We start from the raw sequence: 21,895 nt of genomic DNA, 5'->3' as shown, positions 1-21,895 counted from the left end.
TGGCCTCTCTCCTTCCCTTTAAAGATTAGAGGCCCCTGGCCTCTCTCCTCCTCTTTAAAGATTAGGAGGGGCAACTCCACAACTGGTTTCATATTGATGAAGAGCTAAAAGTACTGGAGGAAACACAAATTTACGAGGAAACGGCTCTAGCCAAGACATGTGGTTCAGTGCAGACAGCTTTTCCTCTCAGAGGGAATTCCATTCCTCCAAACCCCACTGTAATCTATGCATTTTTCATCACATGGTGTCAAATGAGGTGGGCGCAATTATGAGAGAATGTCTCGAGGGGAAACAGGGGTTTGTGGTTGATCATTGAGAGGGAGGGAGCACCCTATTCCCTATGTGGACTGGTCAAAAGCAGTGCACTATAAATGGAATAGGGGGCCATCTGGGACGCAACCTTCTCGCCGGACACGCCTGCAGGGATGAGCTGCTGGAACCAGGCTGGAACACACAGACACACCACTCCTCCTCCCACTCCAACTGCCGTGTCTGACTCTGTGGTCAACAGGGTGGAGAGGAGAGGAGAGGAGAGGAGAGGAGAGGAGAGGAGAGGAGAGGAGAGGAGAGGAGAGGGGAGGGGAGGGGAGGGGAGGGGAGGGGAGGGGAGGGGAGGGGAAGAGAAGAGAAGAGAAGAGAAGAGAAGTATTGATAAGAATGTCACACCCTCTGATTCAAGCAGTGTTGATACTATACTGACTAGAACGTTGTAACATTTCCATCTGCAGGCCAAGACCTAATGATCAAATCAAATCAAATCAAATGTATTTATATAGCCCTTCTTACATCAGCTGATATCTCAAAGTGCTGTACAGAAACCCAGCCTAAAACCCCAAACAGCAAGCAATGCAGGTGTAGAAGCACGGTGGCTAGGAAAAACTCCCTAGAAAAGCCAAAACCTAGGAAGAAACCTAGAGAGGAACCAGGCTATGTGGGGTGGCCAGTCCTCTTCTGGCTGTGCCGGGTGGAGATTATAACAGAACATGGCCAAGATGTTCAAATGTTCATAAATGACCAGCATGGTCAAATAATAATAATCACAGTAGTTGTCGAGAGTGCAGCAAGTCAGCACCTCAGGAGTAAATGTCAGTTGGCTTTTCATAGCCGATCATTAAGTATCTCTACTGCTCCTGCTTTCTCTAGAGAATTGAAAACAGAAGGTCTGGGACAGGTAGCACGTCCGGTGAACAGGTCTGGGTTCCATAGCCGCAGGCAGAACAGTTGATGACCCGTAGATTTAACTGGTATGTAGACCAGATGTATTATGGAGCATAATTTTGTCAGTTCAGTAACAACTCTCTCATTCCACTTAAGATGCTCCTACTGCCCCTATACCAGGACACACAACCTCATACTGTCAGAGTCACTCCTAATGGACACTACATAAACTACATACTTTGAGAGACACTCCTAATGAACACTACATAGACTACATACTGTCAGAGACACTCCTAATGGACATTACATAAACTACATACTGTCAGAGGCACTCCTAATGGACACTACATAAACTACATACTGTCAGAGACACTCCTAATGGACACTACATAAACTACATACTGTCAGAGACACTCCTAATGGACACTACATAAACTACATACTGTCAGAGACACTCCTAATGGACACTACATAAACTACATACTGTCAGAGACACTCCTAATGGACACTACATAGACTACATACTGTCAGAGACACTACATAAACTACATACTGTCAGAGACACTCCTAATGAACACTACATAGACTACATACTGTCAGAGACACTCCTAATGGACACTACATAAACTACATACTGTCAGAGACACTCCTAATGGACACTAGATAAACTACATACTGTCAGAGACACTACATAAACTACATACTGTCAGAGACACTCCTAATGAACACTACATAGACTACATACTGTCAGAGACACTACATAAACTACATACTGTCAGAGACATTCCTAATGGACACTAGATAAACTACATACTGTCAGAGACACTCCTAATGGACACTACATAGACTACATACTGTCAGAGACACTCCTAATGGACACTAGATAAACTACATACTGTCAGAGACACTCCTCATGGACACTACATAGACTACATACTGTCAGAGACACTCCATAGACTACATACTGTCAGAGACACTCCTAATGGACACTACATAAACTAAAACACAAGCAATAACAGTAGTAATAATATAACAGTAGTAATATATAATATATAACAGTAGTAATATATAAGATATAACAGTAGTAATAATAGAACAGTAGTAATATATAATATATAACAGTAGTAATATATAATACTATAACAGTAGTAATATATAATACTATAACAGTAGTAATATATAATACTATAACAGTAGTAATATATAATATAACAGTAGTAATATATAATACTATAACAGTAGTAATATATTATATAACAGTAGTAATAATATAACAGTAGTAATATATAATATATAACAGTAGTAATAATATAACAGTAGTAATATATAATATATAACAGTAGTAATAATATAACAGTAGTAATATATAATATATAACAGTAGTAATAATATAACAGTAGTAATATATATTATATAACAGTAGTAAAATATAATATATAACAGTAGTAATAATTTAACAGTAGTAATATATATTATATAACAGTAGTAATATATAATATATAACAGTAGTAATAATATAACAGTAGTAATATATAATATATAACAGTAGTAATATATAATATATAACAGTAGTAATATATAATATATAACAGTAGTAATAATATAACAGTAGTAATATATATATATAACAGTAGTAATATATAAGATATAACAGTAGTAATAATAGAACAGTAGTAATATATATTATATAACAGTAGTAACATATAATATATAACAGTAGTAATAATAGAACAGTAGTAATATATATTATATAACAGTAGTAATATATAACAGTAGTAATATATTATATATAACAGTAGTAATATATAATATATAACAGTAGTAATAATAGAACAGTAGTAATATATATTATATAACAGTAGTAATATATAACAGTAGTAATATATTATATATAACAGTAGTAATATATAATATATAACAGTAGTAATAATAGAACAGTAGTAATATATATTATATAACAGTAGTAATATATAATATAACAGTAGTAATATATAATATATAACAGTAGTAATATATAATATATAACAGTAGTAATAATAGAACAGTAGTAATATATAATATATAACAGTAGTAATACTATAACAGTAGTAATATATAATATATAACAGTAGTAATAATAGAACAGTAGTAATATATAATATATAACAGTAGTAATAATAGAACAGTAGTAATATATAATATATAACAGTAGTAATATATAATATATAACAGTAGTAATAATATAACAGTAGTAATATATATTATATAACAGTAGTAATATATAATATATAACAGTAGTAATAATATAACAGTAGTAATATATAATATATACCAGTAGTAATAATATAACAGTAGTAATAATATAACAGTAGTAATATATATTATATAACAGTAGTAATATATAATATATAACAGTAGTAATACTATAACAGTAGTAACATATAATATATAACAGTAGTAATAATAGAACAGTAGTAATATATAATATATAACAGTAGTAATAATATAACAGTAGTAATATATAATATATAACAGTAGTAATAATATAACAGTAGTAATATATATTATATAACAGTAGTAATATATAAGATATAACAGTAGTAATAATAGAACAGTAGTAATATATATTATATAACAGTAGTAATAATATAACAGTAGTAATATATAATATATAACAGTAGTAATATATAATATATAACAGTAGTAATAATAGAACAGTAGTAATATATAATATATAACAGTAGTAATACTATAACAGTAGTAATATATAATATATAACAGTAGTAATAATAGAACAGTAGTAATATATAATATATAACAGTAGTAATAATAGAACAGTAGTAATATATAATATATAACAGTCGTAATACTATAACAGTAGTAATAATATAACAGTAGTAATATATAATATATAACAGTAGTAATAATATAACAGTAGTAATAATATAACAGTAGTAATATATATTATATAACAGTAGTAATATATAATATATAACAGTAGTAATAATATAACAGTAGTAATATATAATATATAACAGTAGTAATAATAGAACAGTAGTAATATATAATATATAACAGTAGTAATAATAGAACAGTAGTAATATATAATATATAACAGTAGTAATAATAGAACAGTAGTAATATATATTATATAACAGTAGTAATATATATTATATAACAGTAGTAATAATATAACAGTAGTAATATATAATATATAACAGTAGTAATAATAGAACAGTAGTAATATATATTATACAACAGTAGTAATATTATAACAGTAGTAATATATAATATATAACAGTAGCAATAATACATTGATATAACATAATCCTGGGGCAAATACAACATTACAAAGATGGTCACTAATTTGTTCACTCAAATTCCAGATACAAGAGTGAGTAAACATGTGTCCCCTAACCTACCCTGACTAATTACCTAGCCTGGATAATGTTGTCTGACAGCATGACAGAGAAGTGATAACGTTTGGTAAACAAAGATAGAACCCAGCTCTGCGTCTAAAACATGCTGTATGGTCCTTGTGCTGTATTGAATCCTCATACTAAAGGACATGAAACATCAGGACTTCAGCAGGAGGCTACTGGTGCTCTCTGTCCTTTCAACTATCTTTGATTCTCTTAATGCGGTCGAAGTCTGTTCCAACACTATTCTGCCAGGATCTAAAGGTGATGTTTTTCAACCTTCCATCTGCAGGCTCTCTAAAGGATTTTAGAACTATCTGGTGTGTCTCCACAGTACAGCAATCTGTCTGATGTTATGTAAGAGCTTGGGAATTGTCAGGGCTCGGAAAGTAAAACATTTTTGTAAACCTCATCGCAGATGTTGCCATTTTGCCGTTTAATAGATATGTTATGCAAATTCAAATCCTTTTAAATGTAAAGCAAACAAATGATGATCTAAAGCCTGTCTGCACCGTGTTAAACCAGGCGGTTATAATGGAGATAGCATGATCTGTCTGCACCGTGTTAAACCAGGTGGTTATAATGGAGATAGCATGATCTGTCTGCAACGTGTTAAACCAGGCGGTTATAATGGAGATAGCATGATCTGTCTGCAACGTGTTAAACCAGGCGATTATAATGGAGATAGCATGATCTGTCTGCACCGTGTTAAACCAGGCGGTTATAATGGAGATAGCATGATCTGTCTGCACCGTGTTAAACCAGGCGGTTATAATGGAGATAGCATGATCTGTCTGCACCGTGTTAAACCAGGCGGTTATAATGGAGATAGCATGATCTGTCTGCACCGTGTTAAACCAGGCGGTTATAATGGAGATAGCATGATCTGTCTGCAACGTGTTAAACCAGGCGGTTATAATGGAGATAGCATGATCTGTCTGCACCGTGTTAAACCAGGCGGTTATAATGGAGATAGCATGATCTGTCTGCACCGTGTTAAACCAGGCGGTTATAATGGAGATAGCATGATCTGTCTGCACCGTGTTAAACCAGGCGGTTATAATGGAGATAGCATGATCTGTCTGCAACGTGTTAAACCAGGCGGTTATAATGGAGATAGCATTATCTGTCTGCAACGTGTTAAACCAGGCGGTTATAATGGAGATAGCATGATCTGTCTGCACCGTGTTAAACCAGGCGGTTATAATGGAGATAGCATGATCTGTCTGCACCGTGTTAAACCAGACGGTTATAATGGAGATAGCATGATCTGTCTGCACCGTGTTAAACCAGGTGGTTATAATGGAGATAGCATGATCTGTCTGTACCGTGTTAAACCAGGCGGTTATAATGGAGATAGCATGATCTGTCTGCACCGTGTTAAACCAGGCGGTTATAATGGAGATAGCATGATCTGTCTGCACCGTGTTAAACCAGGCGGTTATAATGGAGATAGCATGATCTGTCTGCAACGTGTTAAACCAGGCGGTTATAATGGAGATAGCATGATCTGTCTGCACAGTTATAATGGAGATAGCATGATCTGTCTGCACCGTGTTAAACCAGGTGGTTATAATGGAGATAGCATGATCTGTCTGCACAGTGTTAAACCAGGCGGTTATAATGGAGATAGCATGATCTGTCTGCACCGTGTTAAACCAGGCGGTTATAATGGAGATAGCATGATCTGTCTGCACCGTGTTAAACCAGGCGGTTATAATGGAGATAGCATGATCTGTCTGCACCGTGTTAAACCAGGCATTTATAATGGAGATAGCATGATCTGTCTGCACCATGTTAAACCAGGTGGTTAATTTTTATTTTAAAATCTTTTATTTTACCTTTATTTAACTAGGCAAGTCAGTTAAGAACACATTCTTATTTACAATGACGGCCTACAACGGCCAAACCCGGACGACGCTGGGCCAATTGTACGCCGCCCTATGAGACTCCCAGTCACGGCCTGTTGTGATACAGCCTGGTTAATGGAGATAGCATGCCTTGGTTGCTGTTTTGTTGTTTCACTACAACAGTAGCTTGTTTCCTACAGAAACCATGATGTTACAAGTAAACAATGTGTTTTTATTTTATTTTACTACAACAGTAGCTTGTTTCCTACAGAGACCCTGCTGGTATTAAACAATAACCATGTGTTGAAATAGTACCGTCACTTCCATCTCCTTTATTGGGGCAACAGCCTTAAGACATGGTTGGTATGAGAGGCTGCTACTGTTGTAGTGTTGTGCAGTATTAACACGGTGTTGGCTGTGTAGGTTGGACTATAACTAACACCTTTAGACAATAGAGGTAATACTTATTTGGGGATTTTAGGAGGAGTATATACTGTGTGTCATGAGTAATTTATACACAAGGAAATGTTTCATTTTGTTTTGCGTGCTATTGCTAGCGCCAGAGAAGTGGCCACTATGACTGTCTGGCTGACTGTCTGTATTGAAACAGCTGCTTCACAATAGAGGAGTTTATTTAGATAAGACCCATCCCAAACAGCAGTGTCTATATGGACTGAGAAAGAAGGGCTATGGTTTGTCTTGAAGTCAGTGAACCTGTAAACCAGGCACAGAAAAGCCAAGGCCCTACTGAGTCAGGTTTCCTCAGGTCAAATGGGAGCATTTTCAGTCCACTGAACAAACCTCTGTCTCTATTGCCGGGTCTCTTCTCTCTGTAGTTTGCTTGACATATTTATTGCATTGTCATAAAATGGGTTCTATGCTTTTTCTTCCCCTCATTGTGATTGGTCCCTGAGTTCATAGGAGGCCATTTTGAAATGTATAAAAGCATCAACGTTTTTTTTTTTTTCGGCCAAAAGCCAAATACATTGGTTTTACGTGCAACAATAAAGAAGCTTTTTTAAATGTACTTCCGTTGGCCTCCCAAGAGTTGCTGAATCTCCTCTTAACGTTTCTTCCTCTCCTAACAGGAGACCTGGGTGAAGGGGGAGGCGAGGGAGACCAGGGACGGCTGGGAAAGACCGGCCCACCAGGACTACTAGGTTCCTCCTTTTATATATCTTTTAATTGGTTTAATATTCAAATACATGAATCATTGAGGAATTAAAAGGAAGTGGTATAAAAGCCAGAGAGTTGATTCAACTTTCCGGCATGTTCTTACTGATCCTTTTTTAAATCGTTTTTTAAATTGTTGTCTTGACGGTTTTAAACAGAGTATCTAAACAGAGTTTGTTAAGTGTCTAAGTGAGCTGAGGTGTTTTGTATACTCCCACGCGTAGTGGTTTAAAGTACTGAAGTAAAAATACTTTAAAGTACTACTTATGTCGTTTTGGGGGTATCTGTACTTTACTATTTATAATTTTGACAAACTTTAACTTTTATTTCACTCACTTCCTGAAGAAAATTTAACTCCATGCATTTTCCCTGACACCCAAAAGTACTCGTTACATTTTTTATGCTTAGCAGGACAGGAAAATGGTCCAATTCACACACTTATCAAAAAAATATCCATAGTCATTCCCACTTCCTCTGATCTGGCAGACTCACTAAAGACAAATGCTTTGTTTTTATATTAAGGTATCTTTACTTTTACTCAAGTATGACACATTTTCCACCACTGCCCACCGCAGAGTAAGTCCCCAGAGTTCAAGGTATGTAAACCTCCTCAGTTCAAGGTAAATGCCTATATAAGCACTCAATAATCTAGACTCAAAAGCAGAACAGACTAGCTATCCCCCCAGTCTTTCTAGATTCAGAAGCAGCACGGTGTCTGACTCTGACGTGAGTGAGGTCTGATTGGCACCGGCAGTGAGCTGAGTTACAATGGAGTAGCCTGGGCCAGACCAGCCAGCCTCCGTGAGCCTGACTTTCTGCTTTTCCTTGAAGGAAGTCACATCAGAGCAGACGTGTTAATTGCTGCTGCAGTATGGCGGCCAGCGGTCGGCGGGAGCACCATATATGTTCTGTGGGAGGTGGACGTAGGAGACAAGGAGGCAGGGTCAGGCACTAAATGAACTTCTGGCTGGCCTCTTTCACAAACACACACCTCTATCATCGGACCAACAGACAGAGACAAATGCCAGCCAGGACCGTTGGGAGTCATTTCCCCCCCAAAAAAGAAAGAACAAAGAAAGCAAACTTGTTGACTTGTTTTTTCAACTTCACCCCACAGTGGATAACAAAACTAACAATGTTGGTTTCCTATATAGGTTTGTTGTTAGGTTGGATTTGATGTATGTTCACCATAACGTAATGCTTTATAAATCCATTACATGACATTACAGTAAATACTCAACTTGATCAAAGTTTCCTTTGCAGGTCATTTACTAAGAGATGTTAGAGTAACTTTAAAATGTAAATGGGGCTTAAAGAGGGTTACTAACCATCAATGTGAGTTTAAAGTATCCACTGCACATACTACTGTCGTTGATTAAGCTAAGACTGACTGAAGCCAAATTTGTGATTGCCTTTAATTTTACATTGCATGAAAGGATCACTAAACTAAAACGCATCACAAATGGTGCCATATTTTCCTTAAATAATACAGTACTTTTGACGAGGACCCATACGGCTCTGGTCAAAAGCAGTGCACTGTGTAGGTATTTGGGAATAGGGTGTCATTAAACTAAAGTTTTCTCAGAACCTTTCCTGAGCATCAGTTGCTGGTGCCTTCAGCACCTGGGAGAAGGAGAGTCATTAGACAAGTTACAACGGTTGGCCTTTGAAAAGGGGGAAGTGAAATGAGAGAATGACATCTTGAACTTCTGACTGCCGGTTAAACTTAGGCAATATCAGTGAGAAAATGTCAATAATCAGACCTGTATCGGTAGTGGATAATTAATCAATAATCAGACCTGTATAGGTAGTGGATAATTAATCAATAATCAGACCTGTATCGGTAGTGGATAATTAATCAATAATCAGACCTGTATCGGTAGTGGATAATTAATCAATAATCAGACCTGTATCTGAGGTGAGGTGCAAGAGGCAGTGCTATATCACGACTACAGTCACAGCAGGCTCGATGCGATAAGCCACTGCCTTGTGTGCCACTGCCTTGTGTGCCTAATTCTTACCAACATATTTAAAATAACAATGGTTACATATTTTCATTAAAAAACGTTATTTGGATAAATCATTACATACAATTGAATGATTCCACCAGATTAATCTGGGTGTTAGTTATTAGGTGTTAGTTATTTTGGTCATGTTGCTACAGACCTGACCCAGTTGTAAATGATTTTTGCATAGTTGCTATGCAACAGGACTGGTCATCCGTTCTCGTCACTTGCTCTAGATAGCTAACCAACTTCAGCTAACTCAGTCACGTCAAAACATTGAACCTTGAATAACAGTACACAAACTGCATTTCCGTTTGTTTGAGCTTCTTTTTTTTCTATTGGCATTTACTTGGCTATGTCCATGATACTGACGTTGATGTGTGATTTCGACTGTCTCAGAAAAAGTTGTCTGTGCACCGTTCACCGTATGGTACTACAGAGATCTAAATTCAAAAGTTGAACACTGTTTCCCGAGGTCTGACAGGCAGACAGCGAGGCTTATATTATCCCCCGCTCTACCAAACTAAATGCTAGGCTGGAAGCAAGGGCAAATCAGGTGCGAGTTGGGATAAATACAAGAAATGATTCGGCCAGCAACACGATCATCATAGTCTTATGGAGGCACAGGGATACTTCTCAGAGGGAAGCGTTATCAGGCATAGGTGTGTCTGTCACCGCCAATACAAGACGGCTCGTCCAATCAGCATCCAGGATCCAAACAACCAGTTTATAATGACCGTTCCTGACTAAATCAAACAATCTCTTCACGTTCAGCCTATCATTTGAAATGTCCCACCTGCTAGAAATGAAAGCAGACACCATAATGATGATGTTCCATGTTGAGAAATGTTTCCGTGTGTTAGGATTTTTCCATTTAAAAAATTCAGTCAGCTGAAATTATGCTAAAACATGATGATGACTAAAATACTTGAGCTGTACATATGCTAGGTTGTAAAAACCCCAAAGTAGGTCTAATTTGGAAAAACACCATACGATCTCACAACCTGGAGAAAAAACCAACGCTTTATACAATCTGTGAAGATACAAAATAATTACAATTCAATCCAAATGAGCATGGCTGAAATACATTGTGAAAAACAATATTGACTGGTGCTAGACGGTTCATGTGTGGTACAGGCTTTTGGGAAGGGGGTCCTGCATCAGTTATTATTTCAACTACTATCCATTTGCAGGTGAGTACTCATTTTGATACTCATTTTGATCCTGGCAGAGCGGCTCTGGCATAAAAAGCAGATGTCCCAATCCGTCTCTCTCAATTCAATTTAAGGGCTTTATTGGCACGGGACAAATATGTTTACATTACATTGCCAAAGCAAGTGAAGTAGATAATAAACAAAAGTGAAATAAACAATAAAAATTAACATTAAACATTACACTCACAAAAGTTCTAAAAGAATAAAGACATTTCAAACGTCACATTATGTCTATATACAGTGTTGTAATGATGTGCAAATAGTTAAAGTACAAAAGGGAAAATAAATAAACATAAATATGGGTTGTATTTACAATGGTGTTTGTTCTTCACTGGTTGCCCTTTTCTTGTGGCAACAGGTCACACATCTTGCTGCTGTGATGGCAAACTGTGGTATTTCACCCAGTAGATATGGGAGTTTATCAAAATTGGGTTTGTTTTTCAAATTCTTTGTGGATCTGTGTAATCTGAGGGAACTATGTGTCTCTTAAATGGTTATACATTTGGCAGGAGGTTAGGAAGTGCAGCTCAGTTTCCACCTCATTTTGTGGGCAGTGAGCACATAGCCTGTCTTCTCTTGAGAGCCAGGTCTGTCTACGGCGGCCTGTTTCAATAGCAAGGCTATGCTCACTGAGTCTGTACATAGTCAAAGCTTTCCTTAAAGTTGGGTCAGTCACGGTGGTCAAGTATTCTGCCGCTGTGAACTCTCTGTTTAGGGCCAAATAGCATTCTAGTTTGCACTGTTTATTTCCATGTGTCAAGTAATTATCTTTTTGTTTTCTCACGATTTGGTTGGGTCTAATTTGGTTGGGTCTCTCTCTCCCCCTAGCTCTCTCTCTCTCTCTCCCCCCTCTTCCTCTCCCCCTATTTCTCTTTCTCCACCCTCTCCCCCTCTCACTCTCCCCCTCACTCCCCCTTTCTCTCCCTCTCCCCCTATTTCTCTTTCTCCACCCTCTCCCCCTCTCACTCTCCCCCTCACTCCCCCTTTCTCTCCCCCTCTCTCCCCTCTCTCTCTCTCTCTCTCTCTCTCTCTCTCTCTACCTTCTCTCTCCCTCCCATTTTTCTCCCCCCTCTCTCCCTCCCCCTCCCTCTCCCCCCTCTCACTCTCCCCCTCCTTCTCTCTCCCCATTTCTCTCTCCCCCTCTCCCTCCTCTCTCTCTCTGGCCTTTAGTTTCTCTCTTTAAATTCCATCAGTAGCCTAACTGCCATACAAAACCATAAGAAAACAGCAATAAAGAAACAGACCTAAAAAAATAAACTCTCTCTACCTATTTACAATTTCTTTTTGGTCTGGCAGTTCACCAGTCTTCTCCTACCCTCTGTCTCAGGTCTGACAGTTCACCAGTCTTCTCCTACCCTCTGTTTCAGGTCTGGCAGTTCACCAGTCTTCTCCTACCCTCTGTCTCAGGTCTGACAGTTCACCAGTCTTCTCCTACCCTCTGTCTCAGGTCTGGCAGTTCACCAGTCTTCTCCTACCCTCTGTCTCAGGTCTGACAGTTCACCAGTCTTCTCCTACCCTCTGTCTCAGGTCTGACAGTTCACCAGTCTTCTCCTACCCTCTGTCTCAGGTCTGGCAGTTCACCAGTCTTCTCCTACCCTCTGTCTCAGGTCTGACAGTTCACCAGTCTTCTCCTACCCTCTGTCTCAGGTCTGACAGTTCACCAGTCTTCTCCTACCCTCTGTCTCAGGTCTGGCAGTTCACCAGTCTTCTCCTACCCTCTGTCTCAGGTCTGACAGTTCACCAGTCTTCTCCTACCCTCTGTCTCAGGTCTGACAGTTCACCAGTCTTCTCCTACCCTCTGTCTCAGGTCTGGCAGTTCACCAGTCTTCTCCTACCCTCTGTCTCAGGTCTGACAGTTCACCAGTCTTCTCCTACCCTCTGTCTCAGGTCTGGCAGTTCACCAGTCTTCTCCTACCCTCTGTCTCAGGTCTGGCAGTTCACCAGTCTTCTCCAACCCTCTGTCTCAGGTCTGGCAGTACACCAGTCTCCTCCTACCCTCTGTCTCAGGTCTGACAGTTCACCAGTCTTCTCCTACCCTCTGTCTCAGGTCTGGCAGTTCACCAGTCTTCTCCTACCCTCTGTCTCAGGTCTGGCAGTTCACCAGTCTTCTCCTACCCTCTGTCTCAGGTCTGACAGTTCACCAGTCTTTTCCTACCCTCTGTCTCAGGTCTGGCAGTTCACCAGTCTTCTCCTACCCTCTGTCTCAGGTCTGACAGTTCACCAGTCTTCTCCTACCCTCTGTCTCAGGTCTGACAGGGGAGCTCGGAGATAAAGGAGAGCAGGGCCGGACGGGGAAGATGGGTCCTGCTGGAGACAAAGGTAATCATTTAGTAATCAGACTGGGAAATATTCTGCTGACGGAGAAGAAAGCTGTTCTGGCTGCATCTCAGGCCAATGATACAGAGGCCGTGTCTCTACTGACACCCTGTTCAGCCATAGGACTGGTTAAAAGTAGTGCACTACTACCCATAGGGCTGGTCGAAAGTAGTGCACTACTACCCATAGGGCTGGTCGAAATTAGTGCTCTACTACCCATAGGGCTGGTCGAAAGTAGTGATACAGAGGCCGTGTCTCTACTGACACCCCATTCAGCCATAGGACTGGTTAAAAGTAGTGCACTACTACCCATAGGGCTGGTCAAAAGTAGTGCACTACTACCCATAGGGCTGGTCGAAAGTAGTGCACTACTACCCATAGGGCTGGTCGAAAGTAATGCACTACTACCCATAGGGCTGGTCGAAAGTAGTGCACTACTACCCATAGGGCTGGTCGAAAGTAGTGATACAGAGGCCGTGTCTCTACTGACACCCCATTCAGCCATAGGACTGGTTAAAAGTAGTGCACTACTACCCATAGGGCTGGTCAAAAGTAGTGCACTACTACCCATAGGGCTGGTCGAAAGTAGTGCACTACTACCCATAGGGCTGGTCGAAAGTAATGCACTACTACCCATAGGGCTGGTCGAAAGTAGTGCACTACTACCCATAGGGCTGGTCGAAAGTAGTGCACTACTACCCATAGGGCTGGTGGAAAGTAGTGCACTACTACCCATAGGACTGGTTGAAAGTAGTGCACTACTACCCATAGGGCTGGTTAAAAGTAGTGCACTATACAGGGAATAGGGTGCCCTTTAGGGCTTAGCCACAGAGACACACTGCCAGACCCAAACTACCTGGGAGAGACCTTCATCAAGTTTGTTTTACATAAACAGGTACTTGTTTAGTTTTTATCCAATGTATTCAGCCTCTCTTCCCATTGAACCCTTCAACTCGGGTCGTTGATGCATCTGTTAGACAGACCTGGGTTCAAATACTATTTGAAATCTTTCCATTCTTTGATCATTTGCTCTAGCCTGGCCTGCCTGTAGTATCAGACAGACAGGGGTTACAGTGCTCTAGCCTGCCTGTAGTATCAGACAGACAGGGGTTACAGTGCTCTGGCCTGCCTGTAGTATCAGACAGACAGGGTTACAGTGCTCTAGCCTGGCCTGCCTGTAGTATCAGACAGACAGGGGTTACAGTGCTCTAGCCTGCCTGTAGTATCAGACAGACAGGGGTTACAGTGCTCTAGCCTGGCCTGCCTGTAGTATCAGACAGACAGGGGTTACAGTGCTCTAGCCTGCCTGTAGTATCAGACAGACAGGGTTACAGTGTTGGGACTATTCTATCGGTCTATTTAGCCAGGCAAGCTCAATCAAGCACAGATAAAGGATTCGCCTACCTGCCTTTGTGCCCTTGAGCAAGGCACCTAACCCCCCACAACAGCTCCCCAGGTGCCCAGTGTGGCACCCCCCACCCCTCCTATAAAAACGGTATGTGTGTGTGTGTGTCTTTCTGAGGGGTTAAATCAGAATTCAGAGTTCGGTTGGACCTCGTGTGCAATTGACCAATAAAGTGATGTTACTGTTCATAGTATTTGTCACGGCCGTTGAATGAAGAGGACCAAGGTGCAGCGTGGTGAGCGTACATATTATCTTTATTAGAAAACACGCTGAACAAAACAATAAACACTACCAAACACTACCAAACACTACCAAACACTACCAAACACTACCAAACAAACCGTGAAGCTAAAGGCTCTGTGCCATAAACAAAGTCAACTTCCCACAAACACAGGTGGGAAAAAGGGCTACCTAAGTATGGTTCTCAATCAGAGACAACGATAGACAGCTGTCCCTGATAGAGAACCCTACCCGGCCAAAACATAGAGATAAAAATAATAGAACATAGAATACCCACCCCAAATCACACCCTGACCAAGCCAAAATAGAGACATAAACAGGATGTCTAAGGTCAGGGCGTGACAGTATTAGTATCAAACAGTATTTGAACTCAGGTCTGCTAGTAGAGAGTTATTTTCCACGGTCGTCAATGTGATCAGCTTGGAAGGGCTCATATTTAGGTGTCAGGAACATGTTTACTGAGAGCTCAACCATTATGTCCTGTGTGAAACCCTGTGTACATCCCAAATGCAATCTATTCCCTATATAGTGCACTACTTTCTACCAGAGCCTGGTTAACACTAGTGCACTACTTTCTATCAGAGCCTGGTCAACAGTAGTGCACTACTTTCTATCAGAGCCTGGTTAACAGTAGTGCACTACTTTCTACCAGAGCCTGGTTAACAGTAGTGCACTACTTTCTATCAGAGCCTGGTCAACAGTAGTGCACTACTTTCTATCAGAGCCTGGTCAACAGTAGTGCACTACTTTCTATCAGAGCCTGGTTAACAAGAGTCTGGTCAATCCTGTCTGAAATGTTTTGACAGCACTTCAGAAAGAGTCTGGTCAATCCTGTCTGTAATGCTCTGACAGACCTACAGAAAGAGTCTGGTCAATCCTGTCTGTAATGCTCTGACAGACCTACAGAAAGAGTCTGGTCAATCCTGTCTGAAATGCTCTGACAGACCTACAGAAAGAGTCTGGTCAATCCTGTCTGAAATACTTTGACAGACCTACAGAAAGAGTCTGGTCAATCCTGTCTGAAATGCTTTGACAGAGCTACAGAAAGAGTCTGGTCAATCCTGTCTGAAATACTTTGACAGACCTACAGAAAGAGTCTGGTCAATCCTGTCTGTAATGCTTTGACAGACCTACAGAAAGAGTCTGGCCAATCCTGTCTGTAATGCTTTGACAGACCTACAGAAAGAGTCTGGTCAATCCTGTCTGAAATGCTTTGACAGAGCTACAGAAAGAGTCTGGCCAATCCTGTCTGTAATGCTTTGACAGAGCTACAGAAAGAGTCTGGTCAATCCTGTCTGTAATGCTTCGACAGAGCTACAGAAAGAGTCTGGACAATCCTGTCTGTAATGCTTTGACGTACCTACAGAAAGAGTCTGGTCAATCCTGTCTGAAATGCTTTGACAGAGTTACAGAAAGAGTCTGGTCAATCCTGTCTGTAATGCTTCGACAGAGCTACAGAAAGAGTCTGGTCAATCCTTTCTGAAATGCTTTGACAGAGCTACAGAAAGAGTCTGGTCAATCCTGTCTGTAATGCTTTGACAGACCTACAGAAAGAGTCTGGTCAATCCTGTCTGTAATGCTTTGACAGACCTACAGAAAGAGTATGTTCAATCCTGTCTGAAATGCTTTGACAGACCTACAGAAAGAGTCTGGTCAATCGTGTCTGAAATGCTCTGACAGACGTACAGAAATCCAGACCTCACTTAGCAGGCACATAATGACACTATCAATTTAGTAGGTTAAGTCTTAACAATAATCAAAACATTTCCATATTTGGGTTATATAAAAACACTATGCTGGTACTAACTGTGGCAAAATAAAGGGTATTTCATGAAGCTGTATCAAGTCAAGAGAAAAGCCTTCAAATCAATCTCAGTGAAAATCTCAGATCCTTGAGCTATTTTGTGACACGATAATGTGACACCTACACATTATTGCCCTCCGGTTCCAACTGTCATAAAAACAACCTGTGTTGTGTTGGTAATCTACTTACTTCCCCTAATTTATAAACTGTCAGTTAGGAGATAAAACACCTAGTGTAGAGAGAGGTTGATTCACCTTCCTGTCAGTTAGGCGGTAAAACACCTAGTGTAGAGAGAGGTTGATTCACCTTCCTGTCAGTTAGGAGGTAAAACACCTACTGTAGAGAGAGGTTGATTCACCTTCCTGTCAGTTAGGAGGTAAAACACCTAGTGTAGAGAGAGGTTGATTCACCTTCCTGTCAGTTAGGAGGTAAAACACCTAGTGTAGAGAGAGGTTGATTCACCTTCCTGTCAGTTAGGAGGTAAAACACCTAGTGTAGAGAGAGGTTGATTCTCCTTCCTGTCAGTTAGGAGGTAAAACACCTACTGTAGAGAGAGGTTGATTCTCCTTCCTGTCAGTTAGGAGATAAAACACCTAGTGTAGAGAGAGGTTGATTCTCCTTCCTGTCAGTTAGGAGATAAAACACCTAGTGTAGAGAGAGGTTGATTCTCCTTCCTGTCAGTTAGGAGATAAAACACCTAGTGTAGAGAGAGGTTGATTCTCCTTCCTGTCAGTTAGGAGGTAAAACACCTAGTGTAGAGAGAGGTTGATTCTCCTTCCTGTCAGTTAGGAGGTAAAACACCTACTGTAGAGAGAGGTTGATTCACCTTCCTGTCAGTTAGGAGGTAAAACACCTAGTGTAGAGAGAGGTTGATTCTCCTTCCTGTCAGTTAGGAGGTAAAACACCTACTGTAGAGAGAGGTTGATTCACCTTCCTGTCAGTTAGGAGGTAAAACACCTACTGTAGAGAGAGGTTGATTCACCTTCCTGTCAGTTAGGAGGTAAAACACCTAGTGTAGAGAGAGGTTGATTCTCCTTCCTGTCAGTTAGGAGGTAAAACACCTACTGTAGAGAGAGGTTGATTCACCTTCCTGTCAGTTAGGAGGTAAAACACCTAGTGTAGAGAGAGGTTGATTCACCTTCCTGTCAGTTAGGAGGTAAAACACCTACTGTAGAGAGAGGTTGATTCACCGTCCTGTCAGTTAGGAGGTAAAACACCTAGTGTAGAGAGAGGTTGATTCACCTTCCTGTCAGTTAGGAGATAAAACACCTAGTGTAGAGAGAGGTTGATTCTCCTTCCTGTCAGTTAGGAGGTAAAACACCTAGTGTAGAGAGAGGTTGATTCTCCTTCCTGTCAGTTAGGAGGTAAAACACCTAGTGTAGAGAGAGGTTGATTCTCCTTCCTGTCAGTTAGGAGGTAAAACACCTAGTGTAGAGAGAGGTTGATGCTCCTTCCTGTCAGTTAGGAGGTAAAACACCTAGTGTAGAGAGAGGTTGATTCACCTTCCTGTCAGTTAGGAGATAAAACACCTAGTGTAGAGAGAGGTTGATTCTCCTTCCTGTCAGTTAGGAGGTAAAACACCTAGTGTAGAGAGAGGTTGATTCACCTTCCTGTCAGTTAGGAGATGAAACACCTACTGTAGAGAGAGGTTGATTCTCCTTCCTGTCAGTTAGGAGGTAAAACACCTAGTGTAGAGAGAGGTTGATGCTCCTTCCTGTCAGTTAGGAGGTAAAACACCTACTGTAGAGAGAGGTTGATTCACCTTCCTGTCAGTTAGGAGGTAAAACACCTAGTGTAGAGAGAGGTTGATTCTCCTTCCTGTCAGTTAGGAGGTAAAACACCTACTGTAGAGAGAGGTTGATTCTCCTTCCTGTCAGTTAGGAGGTAAAACACCTAGTGTAGGGAGAGGTTGATTCTCCTTCCTGTCAGTTAGGAGGTAAAACACCTACTGTAGAGAGAGGTTGATTCCCTCTCCTGCCACATCTCTGCTCTATGAAGTGAAGCATTGTGGAGTGCTGCCGTCTAGTGGTGATATCTTACCAGTGCAAATAGTTTTCATGCTGAAGCAGACATCTACTCAACAAAATGTATATGTCTGGTCTCTATCCTCCCTGGACTATGCTGCTGTCCCATATGTGTAGTGTAACTGTACATGTTGTTTCCAGGAGACGCAGGAGATGCAGGAGTTGATGGACCCTCTGGAATGAAAGGGAAAGCAGGTGAGCTAGTTCATTATTTAGCCTCGTTCTTTGTTCATGTATGTTTCCAAACCACTGGATATGTGGGAATTCCTTCATGACTGTTGGAAAAGCATTCCAGGTGAAGCTGGTTGAGAGAATGCCAAGAGTGTGCAAAGCTGTCATCGGGCAAAGGGTTTCTACCTTGAAGAATCTAAAATCTATTTTGATTTGTTAAACACTTTTTGGGGTTACTACATGATTCCATATGTGTTATTTCACAGTTTTAATGTCTTATTCTACAATGTAGAAAATAGTACAAACAAAGAAAAGCCCTTGAATGAGCAGGTTTGTCCAGACTTTTGACTGGTACTGTATGTTTCCAAGTCACTGGAGATAGTACCTCCAAGTCACTGGAGATAGTACATCCAAACCACTGGAGACAGTACCTCCAAACCAATGGGGATAGTACCTCCAAACCAATGGGGATAGTACCTCCAAACCAATGGAGATAGTACCTCCAAGTCACTGGAGATAGTACCTCCAAACCAATGGGGATAGTACCTCCAAACCAATGGGGATAGTACCTCCAAACCAATGGGGATAGTACCTCCAAACCAATGGAGATAGTACCTCCAAGTCACTGGAGATAGTACCTCCAAACCAATGGGGATAGTACCTCCAAGTCACTGGAGATAGTACCTCCAAACCACTGGAGACAGTACCTCCAAGTCACTGGAGATAGTACCTCCAAACCACTGGAGATAGTACATCCAAACCACTGGAGATAGTACCTCCAAGTCACTGGAGATAGTACCTCCAAACCACTGGAGACAGTACCTCCAAGTCACTGGAGATAGTACCTCCAAACCACTGGAGATAGTACATCCAAGTCACTGGAGATAGTACCTCCAAACCACTGGAGACAGTACCTCCAAGTCACTGGAGATAGTACCTCCAAACCACTGGAGACAGTACCTCCAAACCACTGGAGACAGTACCTCCAAACCACTGGAGACAGTACCTCCAAACCACTGGAGATAGTACCTCCAAACCACTGGAGACAGTACCTCCAAGTCACTGGAGATAGTACCTCCAAGTCACTATCATACAATGTTGTGTCTTCACATTCTGGACTGGCCTAGTTACAAAAAGAGATTTCCTGAAAGAGAATGGTGTGTCTTTACATTCTGGACTGGCCTAGTTACAAAAAGAGATTTCCTGAAAGAGAATGTTGTGTCTTCACATTCTGGACTGGCCTAGTTGCAAAAAGAGATTTCCTGAAATAGAATGATGTTTATTGTAAGACACCTGACTACAAGCATGTCTGACAGGGGCAACATGTGACTGTGGGAGGTACAGGAAGGTCGTTGGACAGATGGACATCAATATCAGAAAGCTGAAGAATGCAGTCAAGTTTGTGAAAAATGGTAAGTCATTGTATTCTGCTTAAATCATCATTTCAGGTCAGATCATTAGAAAACAATTCTCAGCCAATGTGTAGCACAACGTAAATCAAACTGGCATTCTACAACACAAAAAAAATATTTTTTTGACTTGGATTGAATAAGGAGTTTTTACTTATATTGAATTGAATGAAGAAGGAGTTTAGACTCCAACTTATTACATCTCATATGTCATATTCAGTCATTCTAGGCATTAAGGAAACGGAGGAGAAATTTTACCTGATTGTGAAAGAGGCCAGAAAGTACCGAGAGGCTCTGATAAACTGTAAGCTGAGGGGGGGTATGCTCGCCATGCCCAAAACAACAGACACCAACACCCTGATAGCAGACTACGTCGCCCAGGCCGGCCTTACCCAGGTCTTCATCGGGCTGCAGGCTGGGCAGAAGGGGGGAGGGCCTGTTTACGCAGACCTGACCCCAGTGAGGAACTATACAGCCTGGGGCCTAGAGGAGCCATCAGGGGCCCCTTCCAACACCAGCTGTGTGAAGATGGTCACCACAGGTATGGCGAGGACATTTTAACATGTACTCACTACGATTGACTAGTCCTACAATCTAATTCTAGATATCAATGAGCAACACTGAAATGGCAGTCTATTCTCTGCCCTATAGAGTGCACTACTCTGGTCAAACGTAGTGCATAAAACTAGGGAATAGGGTGCCACTTTAGACACAGCCAATAAATACATTTGGACTTAGTACCATTTCAGTGTCAAGATATCGGCTGTGTTCCCCTTGCTCAGACGTTGCACGTATCAGCCAATGGTTGCGCGCCACGTCATCGACCGTGCCGTCTTGGTACCAGATTGCTATGACATAATGAATGTAGTCAGCCCGATACTTAAAAAAAATACCTATCCAGGTGTTGTGAGACCTGGAATGCGTCGGCAACGTCTGAGCAAAGGGGGGGGGGGGGGCGCCGCCATCAACACTTCCATTTGGACTAGTCCTCCTGATTGTAATCACCCACAGGCACCTGGAACCAGGTGGAGTGTGACATCACCATGTACTACGTGTGCGAGTTCGAGAAGAGCAGGAGAGGTCTCGCCGCCGTGCTGTGATGTCATCAAGTCGGTGGAAGGTTGTTGACGTGGACATTAGACCTTTATGCTAAGACAGAAACCAGTAGTACTTTAACCTATAGTTAGACATGTAGCCTTACAGTAACTAGACACAGGTCATTGATATAACCTAGCCTATTGATTTTAATGAGAGATAAAAGTTGGTATCCATGGGGGCCTCCCGAGTGGCACAGCGGTCTAAGGCACTGCATCGCAGGGCTAGAGGTGTCACTACAGACCCGGGTTTGATCCCGGGCGGTATCACAACCGGCCGTGACCGGGAGTCCCATAGGGCGGTGCACAATTGGCCCAGTGTCGTCCGGGTTAGGGGAGGGTTTGGCCACGGGGCTATACTTGGCTCATCGCGCTCTAGCGCTCCACCTATAGACTGACCTCGGGTTGTCAGTTGAACGGTGTTTCCTGCGACACATTGGTGCGGCTGACTTCCAGGTTAAGAGGGCGGGTGTTAAGAAGAAGCGTGGTTTGGCGGGTCATGTTTCAGAGGACACATGACTCCACCTTCGCCTCCCGAGCCCGTTGGGGAGTTGCAGTGATGAGACAAGATTAAAATTGGGGAGAAAATGTTTTTTGTTGTTGTTTTTTTAAAAGTTGGTATCCCTTTTGACA

The 21,895-nt window shown here is 41.3% G+C and overlaps 1 protein-coding gene across 1 annotated transcript; it reads left to right on the top strand.

Moving 5' to 3' along the window:
* Positions 1 to 4,683: 4,683 nt before the first annotated feature.
* LOC139419336 (collectin-10-like) lies at positions 4,684 to 21,405 on the top strand. The gene is made up of 7 exons (XM_071169281.1): positions 4,684 to 4,820; positions 7,495 to 7,566; positions 13,047 to 13,118; positions 18,730 to 18,783; positions 20,076 to 20,171; positions 20,389 to 20,709; positions 21,180 to 21,405. The coding sequence occupies exons 1-7, from the start codon at positions 4,706 to 4,708 to the stop codon at positions 21,266 to 21,268; spliced, it is 819 nt and encodes a 272-aa protein (XP_071025382.1). The 5' UTR covers positions 4,684 to 4,705; the 3' UTR covers positions 21,269 to 21,405.
* The last annotated feature ends 490 nt before the right edge of the window (positions 21,406 to 21,895 follow it).

The sequence above is a fragment of the Oncorhynchus clarkii genome, chromosome 2 (assembly GCF_045791955.1).
Source record: "Oncorhynchus clarkii lewisi isolate Uvic-CL-2024 chromosome 2, UVic_Ocla_1.0, whole genome shotgun sequence".
NCBI lineage: Eukaryota > Metazoa > Chordata > Actinopteri > Salmoniformes > Salmonidae > Oncorhynchus > Oncorhynchus clarkii.
The sequence above is the reverse complement of the archived record's forward strand: the minus strand, read 5'-3'. Positions and strand labels throughout refer to the sequence as shown.

Coding starts and splice junctions, on each gene's coding strand:
- LOC139419336 (XM_071169281.1), top strand. CDS start 4,706: ATGAAACATCAGGACTTCAGCAGGAGGCTACTGGTGCTCTCTGTCCTT. Junction 4,821..7,494: donor TATTCTGCCAGGATCTAAAG/GTGATGTTTTTC, acceptor CTCTCCTAACAG/GAGACCTGGGTGAAGGGGGA. Junction 18,784..20,075: donor TGGAATGAAAGGGAAAGCAG/GTGAGCTAGTTC, acceptor CATGTCTGACAG/GGGCAACATGTGACTGTGGG.